General features: G+C 35.1%; 2 protein-coding genes across 2 annotated transcripts; one reads left to right on the top strand and one right to left on the bottom strand.

Annotated features, from left to right (window-relative positions):
• Positions 1-278: 278 nt before the first annotated feature.
• Positions 279-4,568, top strand: LOC125226663. The gene is made up of 2 exons (XM_048130714.1): positions 279-1,981; positions 4,255-4,568. Exons 1-2 carry the CDS (start codon positions 979-981, stop codon positions 4,458-4,460), a joined length of 1,209 nt encoding a protein of 402 aa, XP_047986671.1. The 5' UTR covers positions 279-978; the 3' UTR covers positions 4,461-4,568.
• A 574-nt stretch (positions 4,569-5,142) lies between these two features.
• LOC125226425 lies at positions 5,143-19,049 on the bottom strand. Its single transcript, XM_048130408.1, has 6 exons — positions 18,991-19,049; positions 7,277-7,393; positions 6,969-7,040; positions 6,772-6,876; positions 6,553-6,663; positions 5,143-6,369 (listed from the first exon to the last, which is right to left on the bottom strand). Exons 1-6 carry the CDS (start codon positions 19,047-19,049, stop codon positions 5,985-5,987), a joined length of 849 nt encoding a protein of 282 aa, XP_047986365.1. The 3' UTR covers positions 5,143-5,984.
• Between the last annotated feature and the right edge of the window lie 1,832 nt (positions 19,050-20,881).

Below are 20,881 nucleotides of genomic sequence, written 5' to 3'. Positions count from 1 at the left end.
CTTTGGTTCTCTGCCGGATAACCTCATTTCTGATTCGATCCCGCAGAGAGACGCCGAGCATAGCCCTTTCCATAGCCCGCTGAGCGACTTTGAACTTGTGGACCAGCCGTACCGTCAGTGTCCACGTTTCGGCCCCGTACGTCATGACGGGTAGGACGCACTGATTGAAGACTTTTGTCTTCAGGCACTGTGGGATCGACGATGTAAAAACTCGACGTAGCTTCCCAGCCTTAGCTTAGCCAGCTTAGCTTTGGGAAGCTACGTCGAGTCTATTGTATATGTCAACTTTTAATTCTATACCCAACATAGACGACAGAAATAATAAGTTCTATTATGGTAAAAACAAAGTAATTAAAATTCCTGAAGGATCATATGAACTTCAAGATATTGACGATTACCTTAAAGAACATATTGAAGGATGCTCTTTTGCACTAACATGCAATAATAATACCTTAAAAACATCTATTTTATGCTCTGAAAATATTCATTTCGACAAAGAAGGCTCCATCGGTAATATACTTGGCTTCGGTTCAGAATCTATTCAAGCTAATATATTAACTGAATCCCCTTATCCTGTCTCCATTCTCTCAACAACCATAGTCCGCATCGAATGTGACATAGTGAGCGGTTCATTCGTTAACGGAAAACCTAGTCATATAATTCACGAGTTTGTACCAAACGTGCCACCTGGTTATCGGATTATAGAAACACCAAAAAACGTTATTTATTTCCCTGTAACCCAAAATAGCTTAAACACAATAACGATAAGAATTTTAGACGTTAACAATAATCTAGTTAATTTACGGGGTGAAGAAATTCAGTTATATTTACATTTAAGAAAAAAATGATAGACTTCAATAAAACTTCAGTCTCTCTTAAAAACATTACCAGTACTCATCCTGCAATCACGAAAAGAAGACCTAAAGTAAAACTCACAAAACAAAATAAGCAATTCCTCCAAAGCTTACGCCTATTAAAATGAGTATATTAAACTTAACAGAACCTTTTGTCTTTGATAATTCTATCGAGAGCTTTGAATATCATTCATATAAACCGTACGTCACAAGTTTCAATTTCAACGATGAAATACGTATACCTATAAACCAACAAGATCTTTACGTACTACCATCAGCAAGTTCTTTATACATAGAAGGTACTATAACCGCATTCAATAGAGAAACAAAAGCCGAGGTAAAAAGTGTTCTTCTTACAAACAACCCCATACTTCATCTATTTCAAGATATTCGATATGAATTAAATGGAATCGAAATTGACAAAATTAAAAACGCAGGAGTTACAACAACTATGAAATCTCTTGTATCTATGAATGGACTGGAAGCATCCATGTGTAAGTTATGGGGATTTGATGTCAATGGTATAAAAAACACGGAAGGTACATTTTCTGTGTCTGTACCTTTAAACAAGATTCTCGGGTTTGCTGAGGATTACAGCAAAATCATAATTAATTGCAAGCATGAACTTATTCTTTTAAGATCCAATACTAATTTGAATAGTGTTAAATTAAATGCGAATGAATATATAGACAATATTACTATATCTAAAATAGTATGGCGCATGCCTCATGTTAAAGTGTCTGATCGTGAAAGATTAAATTTACTCAAATGTTTAGAAAGAGATCGTGCCGTTCAGATAGCATTTAGGACTTGGGATTTGTATGAATATCCGCTCTTGCCTGAGACGTCAAAACATTCTTGGTCTATCAAAACTTCATCGCAAATTGAAAAGCCGCGTTATATTATAATTGGATTGAAAACGGGACGAAAAAATGAAGCTAATAAAGACATATCACACTTTGATCACTGTAATTTGAGAGATGTTAAAGTTTTCTTGAATTCAGTTTACTTTCCGTACGAAAGTTTTGATGTTAGTTTTTCGGGTGAAAAGTTTGCTATATTATACGAACAGTATGCGAAATTTCAACAGTCTTATTATAATCGTCTACAAGCGCCGTTGCTTAGCCCTGGGTCATTATTTCAATGCATGAAACTGTGTTCAGACTTGATGTACAGAAAAGTATACGTAGTAAATGATATTTTATTAACTTTACGTGTTTATTTTGTTAATACTATTATCGTCCAATTATGTTTTTTAGAATATTGTAAGATATTTTTCTGAAATTTCCGATTTACGTAATAAACATCACGCTACGTGGTCAGTTCGGATGAGACATCGTCTACTGCTCACTACTGTTAAAAATACATATTTAGCAAAAACGCAATGTTAACTGTATATACTTATGTGGAAGTATGTTGGCTATATATAAAACAAAAACACAAAAAATACAGCAATGATGAATATCAATATTGACATGATTTAATTTGTTCCTAAAACCATCATCACTTTCGTGGTCACTCATATTTAGTAATATTTTTGGCAAAAAAACTGGTCACTACGAAGTATTTATACGTTTTTTAAATATTAGCAACACCGATATTCTGCGTCAAAAGTTTGGTAAATAGTTAGACACCGATGACGGACATCATTTATGAGTAATAAAATAATATTGTATCTTGTCAAGTCTGTGTCAAAGATCGTGCGTCACTTTTGTTGACTTAAGTTTAGGTAAGTGTTTAATTATTAAATTATATTAATATGCTTAATTCATGCTTTCTGGAGTTAATTTACACGTCGACCATGTAATTCCGTTATAACTTAAAAACTATTCAGTATAAATCCGTTAAAGCAGACTATCGTCACTTTCGTGGTCGTCACTTTCGTGATCCGTCACTTTCGTGGTCAAAAGTCACTTTCGTGGTCGGACACAAAAGTGACTTTTGACCACGAAAATGATGCATCGGGAGATGAATTTGTTAAATTTTATTATTAAATTAAAGTTATTTGTAAGATATATGCTTATAATACTTTGACATGTGTGACACCTATATGTAGAAATAGTACGAAGTGGTAAATATTAGTATTTTGGTGATTTAATTTATAAAATAAGTTTTACAGTTCAATTATGTCAAAATGTCTGAAAAAATTTAAACGGATGCCAATGTCATTCATAGCAGAAGTAAGGTAGTAAGCTAGAGAAAGATATTAAATAAGAAAGAAAATGGATTATTATTTAAAAAAATACTGTTTAAATACCATAGCTGTGTTCACGAGAAGATAATTACTTCTCGTGAACAAAGCTACGCGAAAAAACTGGAGGGATCGAGCTAAACGTTACAGGGATAGAATAAAGCAAAACAAGCCAAATATACTAAAAGAATTATTAGAGAAGAAACGCCACCTTCAAGTGAAATATCAGAACATAACCCGTCCCCTTCGCGCGCGTCTGCGGGTAAAAAAGCGACTCTTAAAAATCGCAGAGAATTAACACACGATTATGTCGATTGTTTAAGAAGAAAGGTGCAAATATAAGACACTTGATTGGCAACTTTAAATGACAGATAAGAGAAAAAAAAACAAAATACAATTTAAAAGAGCAAAGAAAAGCTTGAAAAAGGAAATAATATGAAGATCAAAACAAGATTCCCAAGGAAAAACGAAATCGATTAGTAAACTTAGATTAAAGAAGACATAGTTAAGTTTTATTTAGAAAACATCGATATCTGTAGATATCTGCTGGCAAAAAAGAGACGATAGCAAAAAATAAGCTTATTAAACAAATACACCGTAAAGTTCTGGAACAACGCGATCACAGGAAAAAGTTTACTCGGAAAAACCTTATTCGAAAATCATCTAAGTGACAATTCAACTGAAAGTCTGGATGTTTGATATGAAAGTGTACAACATACATACCATACCGATCTAAAAATAATAGGTATCACATTTAAAACAATATTTGATTCAATTACAGTGATTAAATTCAGACGTTAAGGCGTAGACTAAGTTGGGTAACTAAAGTGATGATTTGAATTCGTCACTTTCGTGAGCAAGTTATTTTTATTTTTTTTAATGAACGTGCAATGTTTATGTCAAGTTCATTGCTACCTGACTGATTGCAATCGATGGTTCCTAAATCATGTTATAACTGTAATTTCTATTATATATGTATAAGGCTTAAAATCTGATTAAGTGTTATTTTTCGTGGTCATCATGGTCACTTTCGTTACCACCAAATATAGTTTTTTGAGTTTTTTTACATAAATAATTATTTTTGATCTCTAACACCATAAAAACTTTGATTTGTATATCTGACTACATCCATAATAAACAAAAAACTAATCAAAAAGAGCATTTTTGTTTTTGAACATTTTTAGAACCCCTTGAAATAATGACCCAGCCCTAAAGATTTTAAAGATAAAGCTCCTTTATTTGTTATCAACTGTTCTCGTCAAAACGAAACCTTAAAAACCGGTTCAGTAGATGTGAGAGTTGAATTGGATTGTGAATCTTATATACCAAAGAACACTGCAGCTTACTGTCTGATTTTAAATGATAGTGTATTTGAATATAAGCCTTTAAGTAATATTACGAAAAAAGTATCGTAATGCAGCATATATTTGTAGACCTTCAAGGGTTTAAAACAAAAGAAAACGAATTTATTATCAAAGAATTTGCATACAGCACGCTAGAATACACTCAAGTTTTCTTAATAAAACCCCTTTTCGATTTTCTAAATTGACGGAAAGTGAAGAGAGGCAGACAAAATGGATTGAAAAACATTTAGGTATTTTGTGGCACGAAGGTTATGTTGATTATAGAGAATTTAGAAGACTTATTTATAATCATATTAAAGATAAGATAATATTCGTTAAAGGTATGGAAAAAATTAAATGGATTAAAGAATTATATTCAAACTGTACTGTTATAGATTTAAGTGAAAAGGGTGCACCGAATTTACAAGAACTGTATAAAAAATATTGTATTAATGATTGTATTTTTAATTGTGTGTACCATAAAAAAACTTGTGCATTAAAAAATGTAATATGTATGAAAAAATGGTATTTAGAAAATCACGTTCCTCTTTGAATAAATGAATGTGCTAAATAAAACGCATTTTATTAACCTGTAAATTATACTCCTGAAAACAATGTTTAAATCAACTCATGATACGATATTGTACTCGTGATACACTCGTGATACACGATCATAACATAAGTATCCTGAGTTGATTTAAACATTGTACATAAATATGGTGGGTTTAAAAAAGAAAAACTATTTTTTTTTTTAAGTTTATTTAATAATAATATACATACTGGCATAGCTAACTTAAAAAGTAAAGTAGGTGTTTACAAATTAGTTCAAAGTTTCCTTTAAAATATCACTATATAACTATATTTAGAAAAATGAAGCATGTCCCCACGCAAGTGTGTGAATATTGTCTTTTAATATTACTCGTTTATCATCATTCGAAGATAGTGCTACTTTCATTGTTTTTAATATTTACACAAGCTCTTCGATGTTTTATTAACTTTGGTAATTCTATAAATCTAGACGCTCTAAGAGGATTATATTTGTTTATGTTTATCTCGAGATATAAGTTTCGTAGAAAGCTCCAGCCACTGTCCCGTTCTTGAAATTCATCAATTTTCGTGCTCAATGTGTTCAAAATGGTTGAAAATATTTCTTTAAATTCGTAACTCTGATGTAAAATGATATTTTGCGTAGCGAATGATTTAATTTCACATGCTTCATTTTTCGGCAAACCAAATTCAGCAAACAGTTCAAAGTTAACCTTTATAGATCCAAAAGCAAGCCTTCTCGCTTCGAGAATATGTTTAATATGTCTACGAAGAGCGCACAGAAACTTTACCGGTGAGTCATGGAGGCTACTCTCTGGTCCACGCACTCTGTATGATGCTATTCTACTACGGAAAGCGCTGCTTATTTTTTCAATATCAGGAGTTAATTGAACAGAGTTATTATTTTTATGCAAGTTAGTGCGCAAGTGAGCAGAAAAGGCTTTACTTGGAATACTTATGTCACACACTGAACAAAATATGGAGCTATTATGAGGCATTTTGCCTATTGACATAGGAATAGACTAAATTAGACGTAAAAAAGATTAAAGATTATTGGCTTTTTTTATCTGGGAAAAAGGTTCCTTCATCTGTAAAGTCGTCCTTACAACGCTTTAGAATCTTATTTATTCCATCTACTATATCCGAAACGGAATCCACACGATATTTAAAATTAACCAGCGCTTTCTCCCAACGGGCTTCAGATGGAACGTTTTGAATATCTACTACGTTATACAGTTTAAGATCAATAAAAAGATCACCGGTTAACGAAGCTGTGCGACGCACGTAGCCGCCTGGGACGCGACGTATCAGCACGGACGACAGAGAGTTGGCAGCGGATGCTCGACGCTGGGCTTCAACATGTCCTTCGTCACCCCAGTTTGAAAACCAGCCTGGCTTACAATCAGGTGTCTCTTTCTTCGACTTGGTTGTCGTACTGGAATATTAAAAACTTATTTATATTATCGAATACAACAAAATATAATTAGTTAATTAGGTAAGTACTTAACATTTAAGAATTTAAATACTATGGTTTAAAATGTTTAGATTCAAAGGCTAATTACAATTAGTTAAGTAAATATATGTATTACATATAAAATAACTGAATTGAATTAATTACCTTTTAGTTTTGTCTTCTTCATCAAAGTCAGTGTCACTGTCCTGCAACGTATCAGTTATTAACACGGACGATGCGTGCTTTTTCACAGTTTTCTTTGGTTTGATCTTCTTGCTGTAATATTAAAAACTTTATATTACTTCCAGTTCTCATAAATAAAGAGAAATAAATAAAAAGTTCGCATTTGTAGACAAGTTTTCAAACACAGTTTTAATTAATTACCTTTTACTAGCACATTCTTCGACGACGTTTCTGTCCAGCGACCAGCCCGCGTCACGTTTCGGGATCTGAGAAGCGTTTTTCCTTTTGGTTGTTTTCTTCTGAGTCCTACAATACATAGTGATTATCCATCAGATCATTAATAATAACAAAAATTAATAATAAGTCAATAAAATCTTAAATTTAATTAAAATACATACTTTAATGATCCAGATTCATCCTCAGAGTCGAGGTCTTTCTTAGACTGGATTACATGGTACTCAAAGTCAGACCTGAAAATAAAAAATAAGATTCTGTTATGTTCAGTCGAACGAGATTTCACAGTTGTACTTGTACCTCTCTCCAGCGAGGGTTATAAATTTTAAGTTAAAGTTAATACCAATACGCACTTAACTCGCATAAAACTGCTACTTAGAAGGATACTTATCGGTAAATTTAATCGAGAACAAACATCACTCAACACCATATTCAGAATAGTTTATAGCTAAATAAAATATTACAAACTTACGAACATTGTTTCAAGGTGAATTTCTCCGTGTACGTAAAACTCGCACTGTAACACTTGCACTTGTTAGAAAATAGTAGAGGAAATGAATAAGCCAGGGGTTTTATTAATAAAACGAAACTGACGTAAAGTCATGAGTTAACAACCTAAAAGCAAATTATAACTAACATAAACTACAACATTTGCAAAAATACAGTAAGAAACCAATATAATACAAAGGTTGATCATCACTGTAATATAATATTCAACTCAGCTAATTATTGAAAAACAAAAGTGTAATATTTCTTTTGTCGGAAACAAGAACGAATGTCGCCGCGTTAAGACCGCGTTCAATGTGCAAGCTATAATAGCTAATAGCTATACTATATTTTGTTACTACGAAGTTATAAATAGAGCATTTAACAAATTAAAATTACAACAGTTCGAGATTTCAAGCCGGGTGCATTATCAGTTTCAAAATCAGAATGGTATGTATTTTACTTTTATTATATTCTGGTATCTTTGAGTACTTTTATTTGGTGTTGAAATATATTTAACTTGATATTTTTTTACAGGGCTCGCAACCTATTAACCACGCTGCTGAAATGACTGAAACCACACCATTTTATTCGCAAGTTTGTGAAAAACCGAATGATCCGCTCAATTATTCTCAAGACATGGATGCGTACCTGAAATACCAGGATTTGCTCCTGAATCCATCTTTAGAAATTCCATTATCAGGTACACCAGCAAAAAGTCAGAAGAAAATCGCTAAGAAAGGAAAGAGGAAAATAAAAGAAATGGGTTTAAATTCCCATGTCATCAGAAAGGTTACAAAAGGAAAGCGTCTGATTAAAATCAGTATATCCGATTTGGAGCAATCAAATATCGAATCTAATGGGGTTACAGTACAATATGTTGTTCAAGATGACTATGATGAGTTATTAAATGCAACTGAAGGTCTGGTAGAAAAAATTGTAAAAAAGTTGAGTGAAGTGAGTAATTATTAGAAAATTTTATGTTATAAAATGTACTTTACTTTTTAGTTAGTCGTCGTGCTTGTAATATATCTCATTACTTAAATAAAATGGTTTCATGATAAATTAATTGTTTTATTTTTAACATACTAAAACATAGAGAATAAATACGATATTATTTTTAGAGTTTTACCACTCACAATATAGTTGAAATATGTATACTGAGATCTATTATATATCAAAACCATTTATAATTCATGTAAATCGTGATCATTTTATAAGATAAACATAGCGAGTGAGCAACCAGGTAAACTGACTCAAATTACAACTAAATGAGTGATTGCAATTTCGCATACTGTTCAATGTATGTCATGATTTTAATATAATCAAAATTTGAACCTTATATCTTTATGAAAAGTTCTGCTTTGCAAAGTGCAGTATATGACATACGCTAGCCTTTAATTTATACTGAACTCTTTGTTATGGGTGTCAAAGAAGATCATATTTTATATACGTTATTTTAAACCATATATTACAAAATTCGTAGTAGATATGACGTGGGAGTACGTAATCCGAAACAGCCAATAGCATAACTGGGTCTACATCACACTTATAAAGTTTTTACAATGTTTCATATAAATAAAAATGGTGATGTGTAGTATGTCGGGTTGTGACGACCGACAACCTCAACACGTAAACCATTCCTTGGCTTGGCCAACCGAGGCATGTAGTGTTGAATTCGAGACTTGGGGATCTCTGTATTTACGCGGTCGATAGATATGGAATCCCATACCCGGAGGGGGTCAAACTCAATCGATGCATGTAAAACGCGACTACACCAGAGTTCACACTTTGGGGGTCCATTCGTGTTCTGCGACGCTGACGAGCTGATCAGACACGTTGTGTGTAAACGCCACTGTCAATCGAGCAAACGCTTGAGAGAGACCACATCTGAGATTGGCCACCTCGGAGAGTGTGTTGCGTTAAGCTTTTGCTATTTAATATCATACCTAACTTAACTTTACGGCTTACATTTTCGAAATGGACCATTTAACAACGAACACCATACTTCATCTGTTTCAATCAAATGAACGAATCCGAAATGTTAAGTTAAAAATCTGATTGCGCTTTTACAGTTCACAAGTTCTAATTCTAAATATGCAATCGTAAACCTTGTGTGCTTTTTAAACCATCAGAAAACCTATTGAGAGTTTCAAATCATGAGAAAGCCGATTAGGAGTTTTAAATCATCAGAAAACCTATTGAGAGTTTCAAATCATGAGAAAGCCGATTAGGAGTTTTAAATCATCTGAAAACCTATTGAGAGTTTCAAATCATGAGAAAGCCGATTAGGAGTTTTAAATCATCTGAAAACCTATTGGGAGTTTTAAATCACCAATAAACCTGAGTACGAGTCCTAAATATGAAGTGATATTGGGAGTTTTCAAATCTTTGATTTGAAACTCCCAATAATCACCTACTGAATAGTGGTCATAAATTATTTGAACACCATGTATTTACTAGTGCATAAAGCTTTCTGAGGCGATGCTAACAAAATATATTTAAGAACAACAATATATATATACATATACATATATATATATATATATATATTTATATATATATATATATATATATATATATATATATATATATATATATATATATATATATATATATATTGTTTTTATTATTTATTTAAACTTTATTGCACAATTGGAAAAATTCATTGTTTAAAAAATGACGGCAAGCGAGTAATGATAGCAATAAACCGATTGACGAATATTTTAAACAAATTGCCTGCAATCTTTTTCTTATTTATCAAAATAAGGGAAGGTGTGGAAAGGCAGAATAAGGCATGAATGAAAAATACGGCAATATTTTGTTTTTACCGCTCGCTGGAGCACATGATATGAATATAAAACTTCACTTCATGGCGGGAATATTCCGAGAAATTTTGAGGAAAATTGCAGCGCAATTTGGAACTTATAACAGTTCTATATAGCTTATTGATAAAAACCGTCGTGTATACTGTCAATTATATATTATTTAAAATATTCTAAAAATATACAAAAGACGCGTCTTTTTCTAAAGAAAAAAATCTATCTTGTTGAAAATATATTAACCGGTATGATGCATAAATATAGTCAAATGACATATAGTAAGTGTAATTGATATTATTGGGTTGGTAAGAAAGTAATGAGCGATCGATTGAATTCCACGTAAAATTTTTGAGAGAGTTCTAGAATCTTCTATGGTCGAAAGTATATAAAGGGCGAGTCGCACAGTTTCTCGTCAGTCATTCACTAGCTGTCGCCGAGCTAATATAAGGAAGAAAATGGACGAATTAAAAGTGCATGTAAGGCATTGCTTACTATATGAATTTCAGTCTGGCCATTCAGCCGCCGAAGCAGTGCGTAATATATGTCAGCGTGTTGTTGCTGAAGTTGTGTCTGAGGCCACGGCGAAACGATGGTTCCAGCGGTTTCGTAGTGGCGACTTTTCATTATCAGATCAACCTAAGTCTGGTCGACCGGTGAAGATTGATGTAGCCAAATTAAAAACCTTAATTGAAGGAGATCCGAGGCTAACGAGTCATACTCTTGCTACCGAGTTAGGCTGCTCTCATGTCAACATAGAAACACATTTTACACGAGTTGGGAAAAAACTACAAATACAGTGTTTGGATACCGCACGAACTTGATAGAGATCAACTAAACCGCCGTGCCGATATCTGCATACAACTTCTGTCTTTTCGCCGCACATTCAACTGGTTGGACCATCTTATCACTGGAGATGAAAAATGGGTCTTATATATAAATCACACACGCAAACGTCAGTGGCTAGCTCCAAACGAAAAAGGAATAGAGGCACCAAAAACAGAGCCTCACCCGAAAAAAGTTATGCTGTCCGTTTGGTGGGATATTCATGGTATTATTCACTGGGAACTCCTACCAAGTGGAATGACTGTTACCGCATCAGTATACTGTAATCAGCTTGAAAATTTAAACCAAAAAATCTGTCAGAATCGTCCACAGCATGCTAAAGTTTTTTTCTTACACGACAATGCTCGCCCACACATTGCAAAAGTGACTCGGCTAAAGCTATTGGAGCTAGGTTGGAAAGTGATACCTCATCCACCGTACTCTCCAGACTTGGCACCTACGGATTACGCATTGTTCAGATCGCTAAGCAATGCCTTGAATGAAAAAAAGTTCGATGATCAAGCCCATCTACGACAGTACATAGCTGAGTTTTTTTAATCTAAACCTAAGAACTTCTTCGCCGATGCTATTCATTCTTTACCAGAACGATGGAGACAAGTAGTAGATAACGAAGGCCGTTATATTTTTGATAAATGATTAAAATAATAAATTAAATAAAAATTACAATATTGGTTATGATTCGCTCATTACTTTCTTACCAACCCAATAAATTAACAAATTGACAACTCTGACCATTTGACCTCTAACCCCATTAGATTTTGTAACTCGAAGCCTGACCAGAAATATGTGACTATTGTCAAGAGGGCGCTACTTGCCTCCTAAATCTCCTAGTCAAATCAGCTTATTTTTAAGAACTGTCAAAACGAATTCGAACGACTTGCTAATATGGAATTTATATGAAATTGAATTGAGTGACGTCACGGTCAACTCAGTTACTTTATACAGAGTGGGGCCTGTAACAAAGGCGAAGAATTGAACTCTAGGCTATTCTCCTTATACTGATCAACATTTGTTCAGTGACTTTTAAAAATTATGAAGTCTTTAAATTTTTAATTTTCATACAAAATAAATATTAGCTTCAATGTACGCCATTATTGTTGTCATTGACGTTGTCTGTCACACTTTAGACTTAACAGAATTCGCAATACATTAGGTACCTCTTAGAAAAAAAAATTCAAGGGTGATAAAAATCAAAATACAAGTTATTTTTAAAAGTCGCCGAACAAATGTTGATCAGTATAAGGAGAATAGCCTAGAGTTCAATTCTTCGCCTTTGTTACAGGACTTACAGGCCCCACTCTGTATATTTCTACCTGACTTATTAAATAGAAATCGTATTTAAAAATATCTTCTGTCCATGTTTTTCTTATAATTATCTTATGCATGGTATAAAATATTTTATTTTAACTACAGTCAAGTTCCCTATATTCTGATGTATGCGCCGACAGTTCAGCTGTTTAGTAAAAACAAAATAGTTCTAATGAAATTCCGCAACATGGCGCGTAGTCATTTTAGGGCCCATTTAGACGGTACGAGAACTCAAGTTTCTTATATTGCGTATTTGATTGTTGCGCTGAGTGATTTGTAACATCAACAGTCCGTAATGTACTTATCTTAAATCGCATGCGAGTTCGCATGCCGTCTAATTCAGCCCTTAGACAGGTTATACGAGTATAAACCTCTTCATATCTGGCCCCGTAGCTGAATGGCATTTCTGCGACGCGAAACGAAATCGAAACGCGCAGAAAGGTAGTCTGGCTCTGTCGCGCCAATACACAAGAGCGATAGAGATAGATAGCTACGAAAGCATTTCTCCGAGAGTTTCATTTTGTCAATTAAGTACTTATAGTAGAATTTAAATGTTTTATTTTGACGAAACCTTAGGTGGATGAACACTCTGTAATGTGACGAAGCCTGCGCTGTGGATCTGAACGTACGTATTTTTAATTATTTCTTATGTTCAATAAATTAAATTAATTTGGGACGTTATGAAAAAAAGTTAAATTATGTCAATTAAAGCAGAAGTCGCGAAACAGAAACGAAGAAAACTCACGCTACTCTTACAGGATTCGAGTAATATTGCTGCCACGAAGTCATAACGTTTGAAACGCTTGGACAAATGCCCCCGTAGCCGAATGGCATTTCTCCGACGCCAAACGAAAGCGATACGCCGCTGGCTCTGTCGCGCCAATACGCAAGCGCGATAGAGATAGATATCTACTAGCGCTTCGTTTCGTGAGCGTTTCGTGAGCGATTGTGCCATTCGGCTAGCCACCCAGCTGTTATTGTATGACATAAATATACACATACGTATACAGTGTACAAATAAAGAGGCGGGGAAGTGGAAAAACTGCTACGGGTTATAACATAGCATAAACACGTGGATCCGGGCCTCACGCTCGAACGCTACGGTTTTCTTTGCTTTATTCGTTATGTTTATTGTTTGTGTGTTTCTTCTTTTTATGTAACGCCTGAAAGGTGTATCTTTAATAACAAGTGAAGGAATTGGCCTATGTGGCTACCTGTAGGGCTAGCAAAGCATATGATTGGTGCAACATCAGATACAGGAAGGAACACTGAGAGAAATTTGCATTGTGAATTTAACAAGTTCGACTTGTTGCAGCTTGAAAATATGAATATCCTTGTAGTAAAGTATTGTAAATATGTGTCAGGTTGTTTTTATAAAATCGACTGATTGATTCAAATATATTGCCGATTCAAATGACAAGTAGTTTTTAAATTTTGCTCCCCTTGGGTGATAGTTCCGATCACGGCCTCTGATCCAGAGGCCGTGAGTTCTAGTCTCACCTGTAGGGCCATTTTCCACATATGATTCTTCTGGGCCTAGTGGCATCGATTGCAGACGTTTCTGCTAATCAGAAGTTAAAAAAAGTAGCTTGTTGTTTGAACCAAAGAGCACGTAGGCGCTATTTTAACCAAAAAACTTGTTGAACGAACATGAAAACTGGTTGTATTTTCTCTCAGTGAAGACATCGAAGATGCCGGGCGATTTGTGTATTGAATAGTTAAATATGCCTGTCGAAAATTCTTGTAGACCATACTACACAGTTGTTGATTGGCACTGGCACACAATTGGATTGGTTGTGTAAATTTCCATATTATCCATATTATCCGATCCGATATTAGGACCGATGCCCGTTTTTTCCACTGATGTGTCGGATCGGATAATGTGAAAACGGTCTTAGGATACCCGTTTATGTGTATGTCATAAATAAATAAATAAATAAACGTTAGTGCTTTTTTACATTATCCGATCCGATATCGGATGTAGGACCAATAACCCATACATTTAAGCTGTCATCTTTGATTTGAAAAATAAAAAATAAAAAATAAAATAAAATATCGGATCGGATAATGTGAAAACGCACTTCCGCGCAGCATTTCCATGTGAGCTTGTCCTTTTCAAATCGCCTTTAAAATAATTATTCAAAACATTTTGTTACCTGATACTAGGTAAAGAGAGCCTTCATATTGAGTAAATCAATAACGTAGAATTCGTTTTTAGTACTAAAATTATAATTTAATGGTAAATAAAATAAAAAAAAATAAAAAAATTGAAATTTTCATCCATGATTTACAAATTCAGTTCATCATAAATAACAAACTGTTTGCTTTTTCTATAAATAAAAAATAAGACATGATAGCCTATTTAATATAGATTATAAAAAATATAACTTTTATCCACCTTTACTAACGTTAAGTTCCACAAAAAAATTACTTTAAGACGCGCGGCGTCGGGACGCCGCGAGCGTAATTTTAAAATGCCTTTATTTTAGAAACTCTATTAGACCCCGTTTAGCTATTAGGTCATGTTTGATATCGTTTTCGAGTAAATCAATAACGTAGAATTCATTTTTGGTACTAAAATTATAATTTAATGGTAAGTAAAATTAAAAAAATTAAAAAATTTGAAATTTTCATCCATGATTTACAAATTCAAGTCATCATAAATGACAAACTGTTTGCTTTTTCTATAAATAAAAAATATGATATGAAAGCCTATTTAATATAGATTATAAAAAATATAACTTCACAAACGTTAAGTTCCACAAAAAAATTACTTTAAGACGCGCGGCGTCGGGACGCCGCGAGCGTAATTTTAAAATACCTCTATTTTAAAAACTCCAAAAAATAATAACAAAGAATTTATTTTTGGTACTACAATTATAATTTAATGGTAAATAAATAAATAAAAAATATTCATCTATGATTTGCAAATTCAAGTCAACAAAAATGTCAACTGTTTGCTTTTTCTTTAAATAAAAAATATGATGTAAAAGCCTATGCGTATGTCACCAAACACCCAGACAAGTTTGGTGAAAACTTCCTTCACGAACTGCTTGGTGTCTGATGACCATGGTCCAAATGTTTCAAATGCAATTGCCGCAAATATGTAGTTGTTTTTTAAAAATGCATATTTGCGCGTTTAAACTGGGCGTTTTGCAGCAGCAGTCCCTGGTTTCTGGGCCGAACGTTAGACGTTGGACGGAGCCAAGGTATCCACACAGGTCACGCGCCAAGGGTCGTCCCAGAAACCAAGGCAAAAGCGAGCAACCATCAGGCCGCTTTCCGTCTGCTGCTGATAAGCCGACAGGTTCGAGGGTTGTCGGTATGTTCGCTGTGCCGAGAGCCTTGCGGATTAAATCGTTAAGTGCAGCGTGTCACAAAATTCGGCCTGCACTAGACTGGCAGTGGAGTCCGTGGTGTCCTAATGCGTCGGCAGCAAGGGTGTGGTTGGCATGTCTTTAGCCCCAGTCTTAGACAAATGGCAGTATATGATGAAGTAAGGCAGCCTCGGAAGGAGGTATGTTCTCCAAGTGTCGATCTTTTCTAGTAAAGAGGTTCTTCCTTCACTCATTCACTGCTGCGTAAGGACCCTTGATCTGAAACAATATGTGCATTGTCATTTTATTTAAACAGATTCTGCAACTATCAAATTACAACATTTTGGTGGATCACCTTCACTATTACACACTTACCTATCATACAAAATAATTACAAACTTTAGTAGAATCAGATTAGCCTATCTATGATATTGCTCCATCTCGTAATAGTTTGAAGCCTTAGGTGGCCATGTTTCTCCCTTGTTGATCGTTTCAAGCTGCGTTTATCGTACCTATCCCATACTATGTCTAATCTAGAAACGTTTTCTTTTGGCTTTGAAGCTTAGCCAGGCCACCCAAGGTGTCAAACTATTACAAGATGGAGCAATATCAGAGGCGAATCAGATTCTACTAAAGTTTGTAATAATTTTGTATGATACGTAACGTAAGTGGGTAATACTGAAGGTTACGTGATCCACCAAAAAGTTGTAAATTGATAGTTGTAGACTCTAAAATGATAATGCACATATTGTTTCAGATTCAGACCAAGTCGTTGCGTAACGGTGAATGAGTGGTCGAAGTACCTACCTCTTTAGGTACCAAAAAAGATCGACAATTGGAGCACATACCTCCTTCAGAGGCTGCCTTGCATCAGCATATACTGCGCACAGTGTACCAGGGGCCCATTTCTCGAAGCTACAAGTTACAATTTTCAACTGGTTGTCAATGTCTAATATGACAAGTTGCAAAGAGACTTCCGCTTGTAACTTGTAACTTTCAGTTTTGAGAAATGGGACTCAGGGCGTTCTTGTTTGGAGTCAGGCGTTGGTGCCACACCAAAATTTGCCAAGTCCGTCTTCTTGGGGATGGAAGGAAGAAGGAGACGAATGGGTAGTGTGGTACCCATTCGTCTCCTTCTTCCTTCCATCCCAGTCAGGCAATACTGAAGTGGCCAGTATATGCTTAGAAGTTAAAAGATGTAAATGTAAATCAGGTTGCAAACACCGATGCAACTGCATAAAGTGGGTAGAGCCTTCTTTATGCAGTTCCATATGTACCCAGCTATGTCTCTGTGAAGGGAATGTATAGTATGAGTATGAGTATGAGTAATCTGTCAATTAGGACACCACAGACTAAACTATAAGTGCTAACTTTTCAGTGTTGGATACTCTATGGCAGTTCCGACTCAATTATAATAAGCTCATTATAATTGACTTTAGTTAACTATAATAATTTCAAAAATAGAACTTCATACAATTTCTATACTAATTTGCGATATCTGGCAAATTTTCCTGCATCTGAAACACATTTTTTTTATCTGTCGCGGTATCGGCCAATCAGAGACGGTTATTACAAACAATTGGTTGCTAGGTAATTCGATGTTGATACAACAGTGAACGACTCTATTGACATTAATTTTAACTTGCATGAATGGTGATATTTCCGTCCATTGATGATGAAGATGATGACACGTAGAAAAAGTATTGTATACAATAGTGATATAATTAAGCTTTTCACTCTAGTACCGTACTACACATGGTACTCGACTGAAAAGTTTTGTATTATATCACGATTGTATAAAATACTATTATATAAATTTCTTACAGGATTCACTACAATGAATAAATAACAGGTACAGTCGGTCTTTAGATCGTGTGGTCCGACCCGAGTGTTGCCGTTGTCGACACCGGAGTCAATAATAATGAATCTTTTTCTATTTATGCATTAACACACCTCTGACACTGGCGATCAAATATATGAAAGAGGCGCGTTCCCCGCACACAGTCTAAGCTCGCGTAGGTGAACGCGTACTATCCTTTGTGAATAGGCTTTAATATCATATTTTTATATTTATAGAAAAAGCAAACCGTTTGACATTTATGGTGACTTGAATTTGCAACTCACAGAATTTTTTTTTTTATTTCATTTAACATTAAATGGTCATTTTAGTACCAAAACTAAATTATACGTTATTTATTTACTCGAAAACGATACTAAACATGACCTAATAGCTAAACGGGTTCTAATAGAGTTTTTTAAAATAAAGGCATTTTAAAATTACGCTCGCGGCGTCCCGACGCCGCGCGTCTTAAAGTAATTTTTTTGTGGAACTTAACGTTAGTAAAGGTGGATAAAAGTTATATTTTTTATAATCTATATTAAATAGGCTATCATGTCTTATTTTTTATTTATAGAAAAAGCAAACAGTTTGTTATTTATGATGAACTGAATTTGTAAATCATGGATGAAAATTTCAATTTTTTTATTTTTTTTTATTTTATTTACCATTAAATTATAATTTTAGTACTAAAAACGAATTCTACGTTATTGATTTACTCGAAAACGATACCAAACATGACCTATGAACTAAACGGGGTATGTTAGAATTTTTCAAAGCAAGCCGGGTGAAGCGGTACTTTGACCCCCCCTTTCCCGAGCCCCAGGGGGAGGCTCCCGAAGGCTCCCGATCTTAATCGGCTTATTTTGATATAAGGAACAACTGTGCCAAGTTTCATGCTTTGGTCAAGAAAAAAAAGGTTTGGCCTCTTTTTGTCGATAAACTTCCCCACTATTACCTTGCTATACAAAAAAATATATTCAAGCTTAACGGACCTTGTATAAAAACTTCTCAATTTACTAGTTTGTTTGTCCAGGTTTAAACTATAAAAGTTATAAGTGGGTAAGCTCTCAATAATGGAGGAGACAGAGATTGAGAGCGCGCATCCATCACGTTGGGTCGCCGGTTTAAGCCCGGTTTACACGGAGCAAGGGACCTAAAACTTACTTCGATGCCTGATGAAGAACCGACCAAGTTATACATAGATAGATAAATAGATTGTTTTAATAATTACAGCATTAATTACAATATTTATTGATGGTCCTGTTTCATTTTCCTTTATCGCTATTGGCCGCATTGTTTTTGATCTATGTACATTCGTAGCTGTGTTGTTATAGTATTTATATATGTACGGTATATTTAGGTTTATTTTAATTCCTATTTATGTATGTTTATTAGTATTAAGATTATTTGACGTTTTCTATCACTCACTGCATCACCTACTCAAAGCAGTTGTTTTTTTGTGTCTTGTCTCCACTACCCAAAGGTTGTCTGGAAGAGATCGCTCTTTAGCGATAAGACCGCCTGTTGTCTACCATAGTTAATATAAAAGATAGTTCATTGCACAACTCACGTCTGTATTCCCAAAAGTGGTATGGAGAGCACACCAAATTGCTTGAGTTTCAGTGCCATTTCTAGCACGGGGTTAAAAACGAAATAGTGATATTGCCAGTGACGTTGTGTAGGTATAGTTGATTTCTACGACACCCACGGGAAGAAAAGGGTCGGTGAGTTTATTAACCGGGTAAATGCGTTTCACATTATCTGATCCGATATCGGATGTCGGACCGATATCTCATACATTACAGGCGCCATCTTGGATTTTTTCTATTGAAATCCTTCCGTTGGCGGGGCAGGCAAACACGGGGCGTTGATCGCCTAGATTTAATAGCAACATTGGCGCACTGAGAATGAGAAGTTTAATTGTCAGATACGGTACTTTTATATAAGTATTTACCACTTGCTCGGTGTAACCCCGGCTTACAGAACTGACAAATAGGCGAGTAAACATACCCGGATAGCACTAATTTAAGTTAAAACAAAGAACAGCGACTGAACGATACTTATCGTACGGCGCGCAATAAAAATTAAGCTTTACTGTTGTTTCCAAAGTGTCCATTATGCTTTGTTAACTTTGTTTCAAGGATTAGTGTAGCTTTAAAGCGTTGAACGCTCGGAGCGGAGCGGTCAGCGGGGCGGGCAGCGGAGCGGGCAGCGGGGCGGGCAGCGGAGCGGGCGAGCGTGCGTCCACCCTATGCGTATCCAGCGTCGACTCAGGACACTTGTATGAGGGCATTTTCACGAAAAAAGATTCAAACCCTGTTCTTTCCAAAATATGTAAATTTAATGTTTTTCCCACTCAGAATCACGAGCCCTGTCGACCCTACTAGGTAAAAAAGCGTACTTAATTTAATTTTTCCACTTCGTTGCCTGCGTTTTTCAAAAACTTTGTACAGCGGTTACAAAGTGGAAAGTTTGCAAAATAATAGTGTTTGGAAAGTAATTTCTGGACCATTTTTTTGTCTCTTGTTTTTTGCCCTGGATTGAAAGCGCTCGTGATTCTGAGTAGGAAAAATATAAAATATACCTACCTTAGAAAAAAATATTTATGGTGATATTGGTGATTGTTCTCGCGAAAATGCCCATGAGCTTCAATTGTTTGACAATGCACGCTGCTGCACACCTAATATCAGCATGTACTCACTGTACTCAGGCCTCTAAGCGTTACTGTTGTTTTAAAATTGTCCATTTTGTTTTGTTATCTTTGTTTCAATAATATGCGTCGTGGACGTAACCCTGAGTTTTATCTGAATTACAATTTGAGTTTGTACTTAAATCCCTGCGGAGAAGGCTCGACAGATGGAAGGTCATCCTCTAGTTTTTTCAGCGATAATGTGAAACGATAATACGAAGAAATATGTTTTACAGAAAGATGTATTTAGTGCGAAAATATTTGCGTTCGTATTGTTACAGAAACGTACCAACGTGTCATGCTATTTCAGTCAGTCTTAGTGCAAGGTGTACTGACGTTGATTGAACTAGAATGACAAATACGAACGTTTCTGGAAAAATACCCTTTACCCGAAGAACACACTTTTCCCACTACATCTGTAATCAATAATTACAGTTTGACAGCTGTCATATGTTCGATAATAAATGATAAATTGGGTTATTGGTAATAAGCCATGTGTTAACGCCTCGTCTTTGTTCGGGCATCTTCGGGAGCCGTCGCCGGCGCAACGCATGGTGCGGGGCGCGGTGAAGTGGGGGCGATACTTCAATTCGCTCAGCAATCTTGCGACGGACGGCCGCGCCCGTCCGCTTAAAATCAGTGATATTCAACACCTATGTATCACACTTAATCATCATTATACGTGCATGTACTGGACTACGAGTGTCATTTAACTCACCTCATCCACGACCCCAAGATATTCTGTCCACCCCTACATGCGTGGACATGTGGC

This window comes from Leguminivora glycinivorella, chromosome 5 (assembly GCF_023078275.1).
Source record: "Leguminivora glycinivorella isolate SPB_JAAS2020 chromosome 5, LegGlyc_1.1, whole genome shotgun sequence".
Lineage (NCBI taxonomy): Eukaryota > Metazoa > Arthropoda > Insecta > Lepidoptera > Tortricidae > Leguminivora > Leguminivora glycinivorella.
This window is presented reverse-complemented; position numbering and strand designations above follow the sequence as displayed.

What these genes read in the sequence shown, in the direction of transcription:
- LOC125226425 (XM_048130408.1), bottom strand. Translation starts at nt 19,049, where the DNA reads ATGGCACTGAAACTCAAGCAATTTGGTGTGCTCTCCATACCACTTTTG. An exon ending in CCACTTTTGGGAATACAGAC is followed by an intron (nt 7,394 to 18,990) that starts GTGAGTTGTGCA and finishes ACTTTACGTCAG; the next exon opens with TTTCGTTTTATTAATAAAAC. An exon ending in TTCACCTTGAAACAATGTTC is followed by an intron (nt 7,041 to 7,276) that starts GTAAGTTTGTAA and finishes TTTTATTTTCAG; the next exon opens with GTCTGACTTTGAGTACCATG.
- LOC125226663 (XM_048130714.1), top strand. Translation starts at nt 979, where the DNA reads ATGAGTATATTAAACTTAACAGAACCTTTTGTCTTTGATAATTCTATC. An exon ending in ACAAGCGCCGTTGCTTAGCC is followed by an intron (nt 1,982 to 4,254) that starts CTGGGTCATTAT and finishes AATGACCCAGCC; the next exon opens with CTAAAGATTTTAAAGATAAA.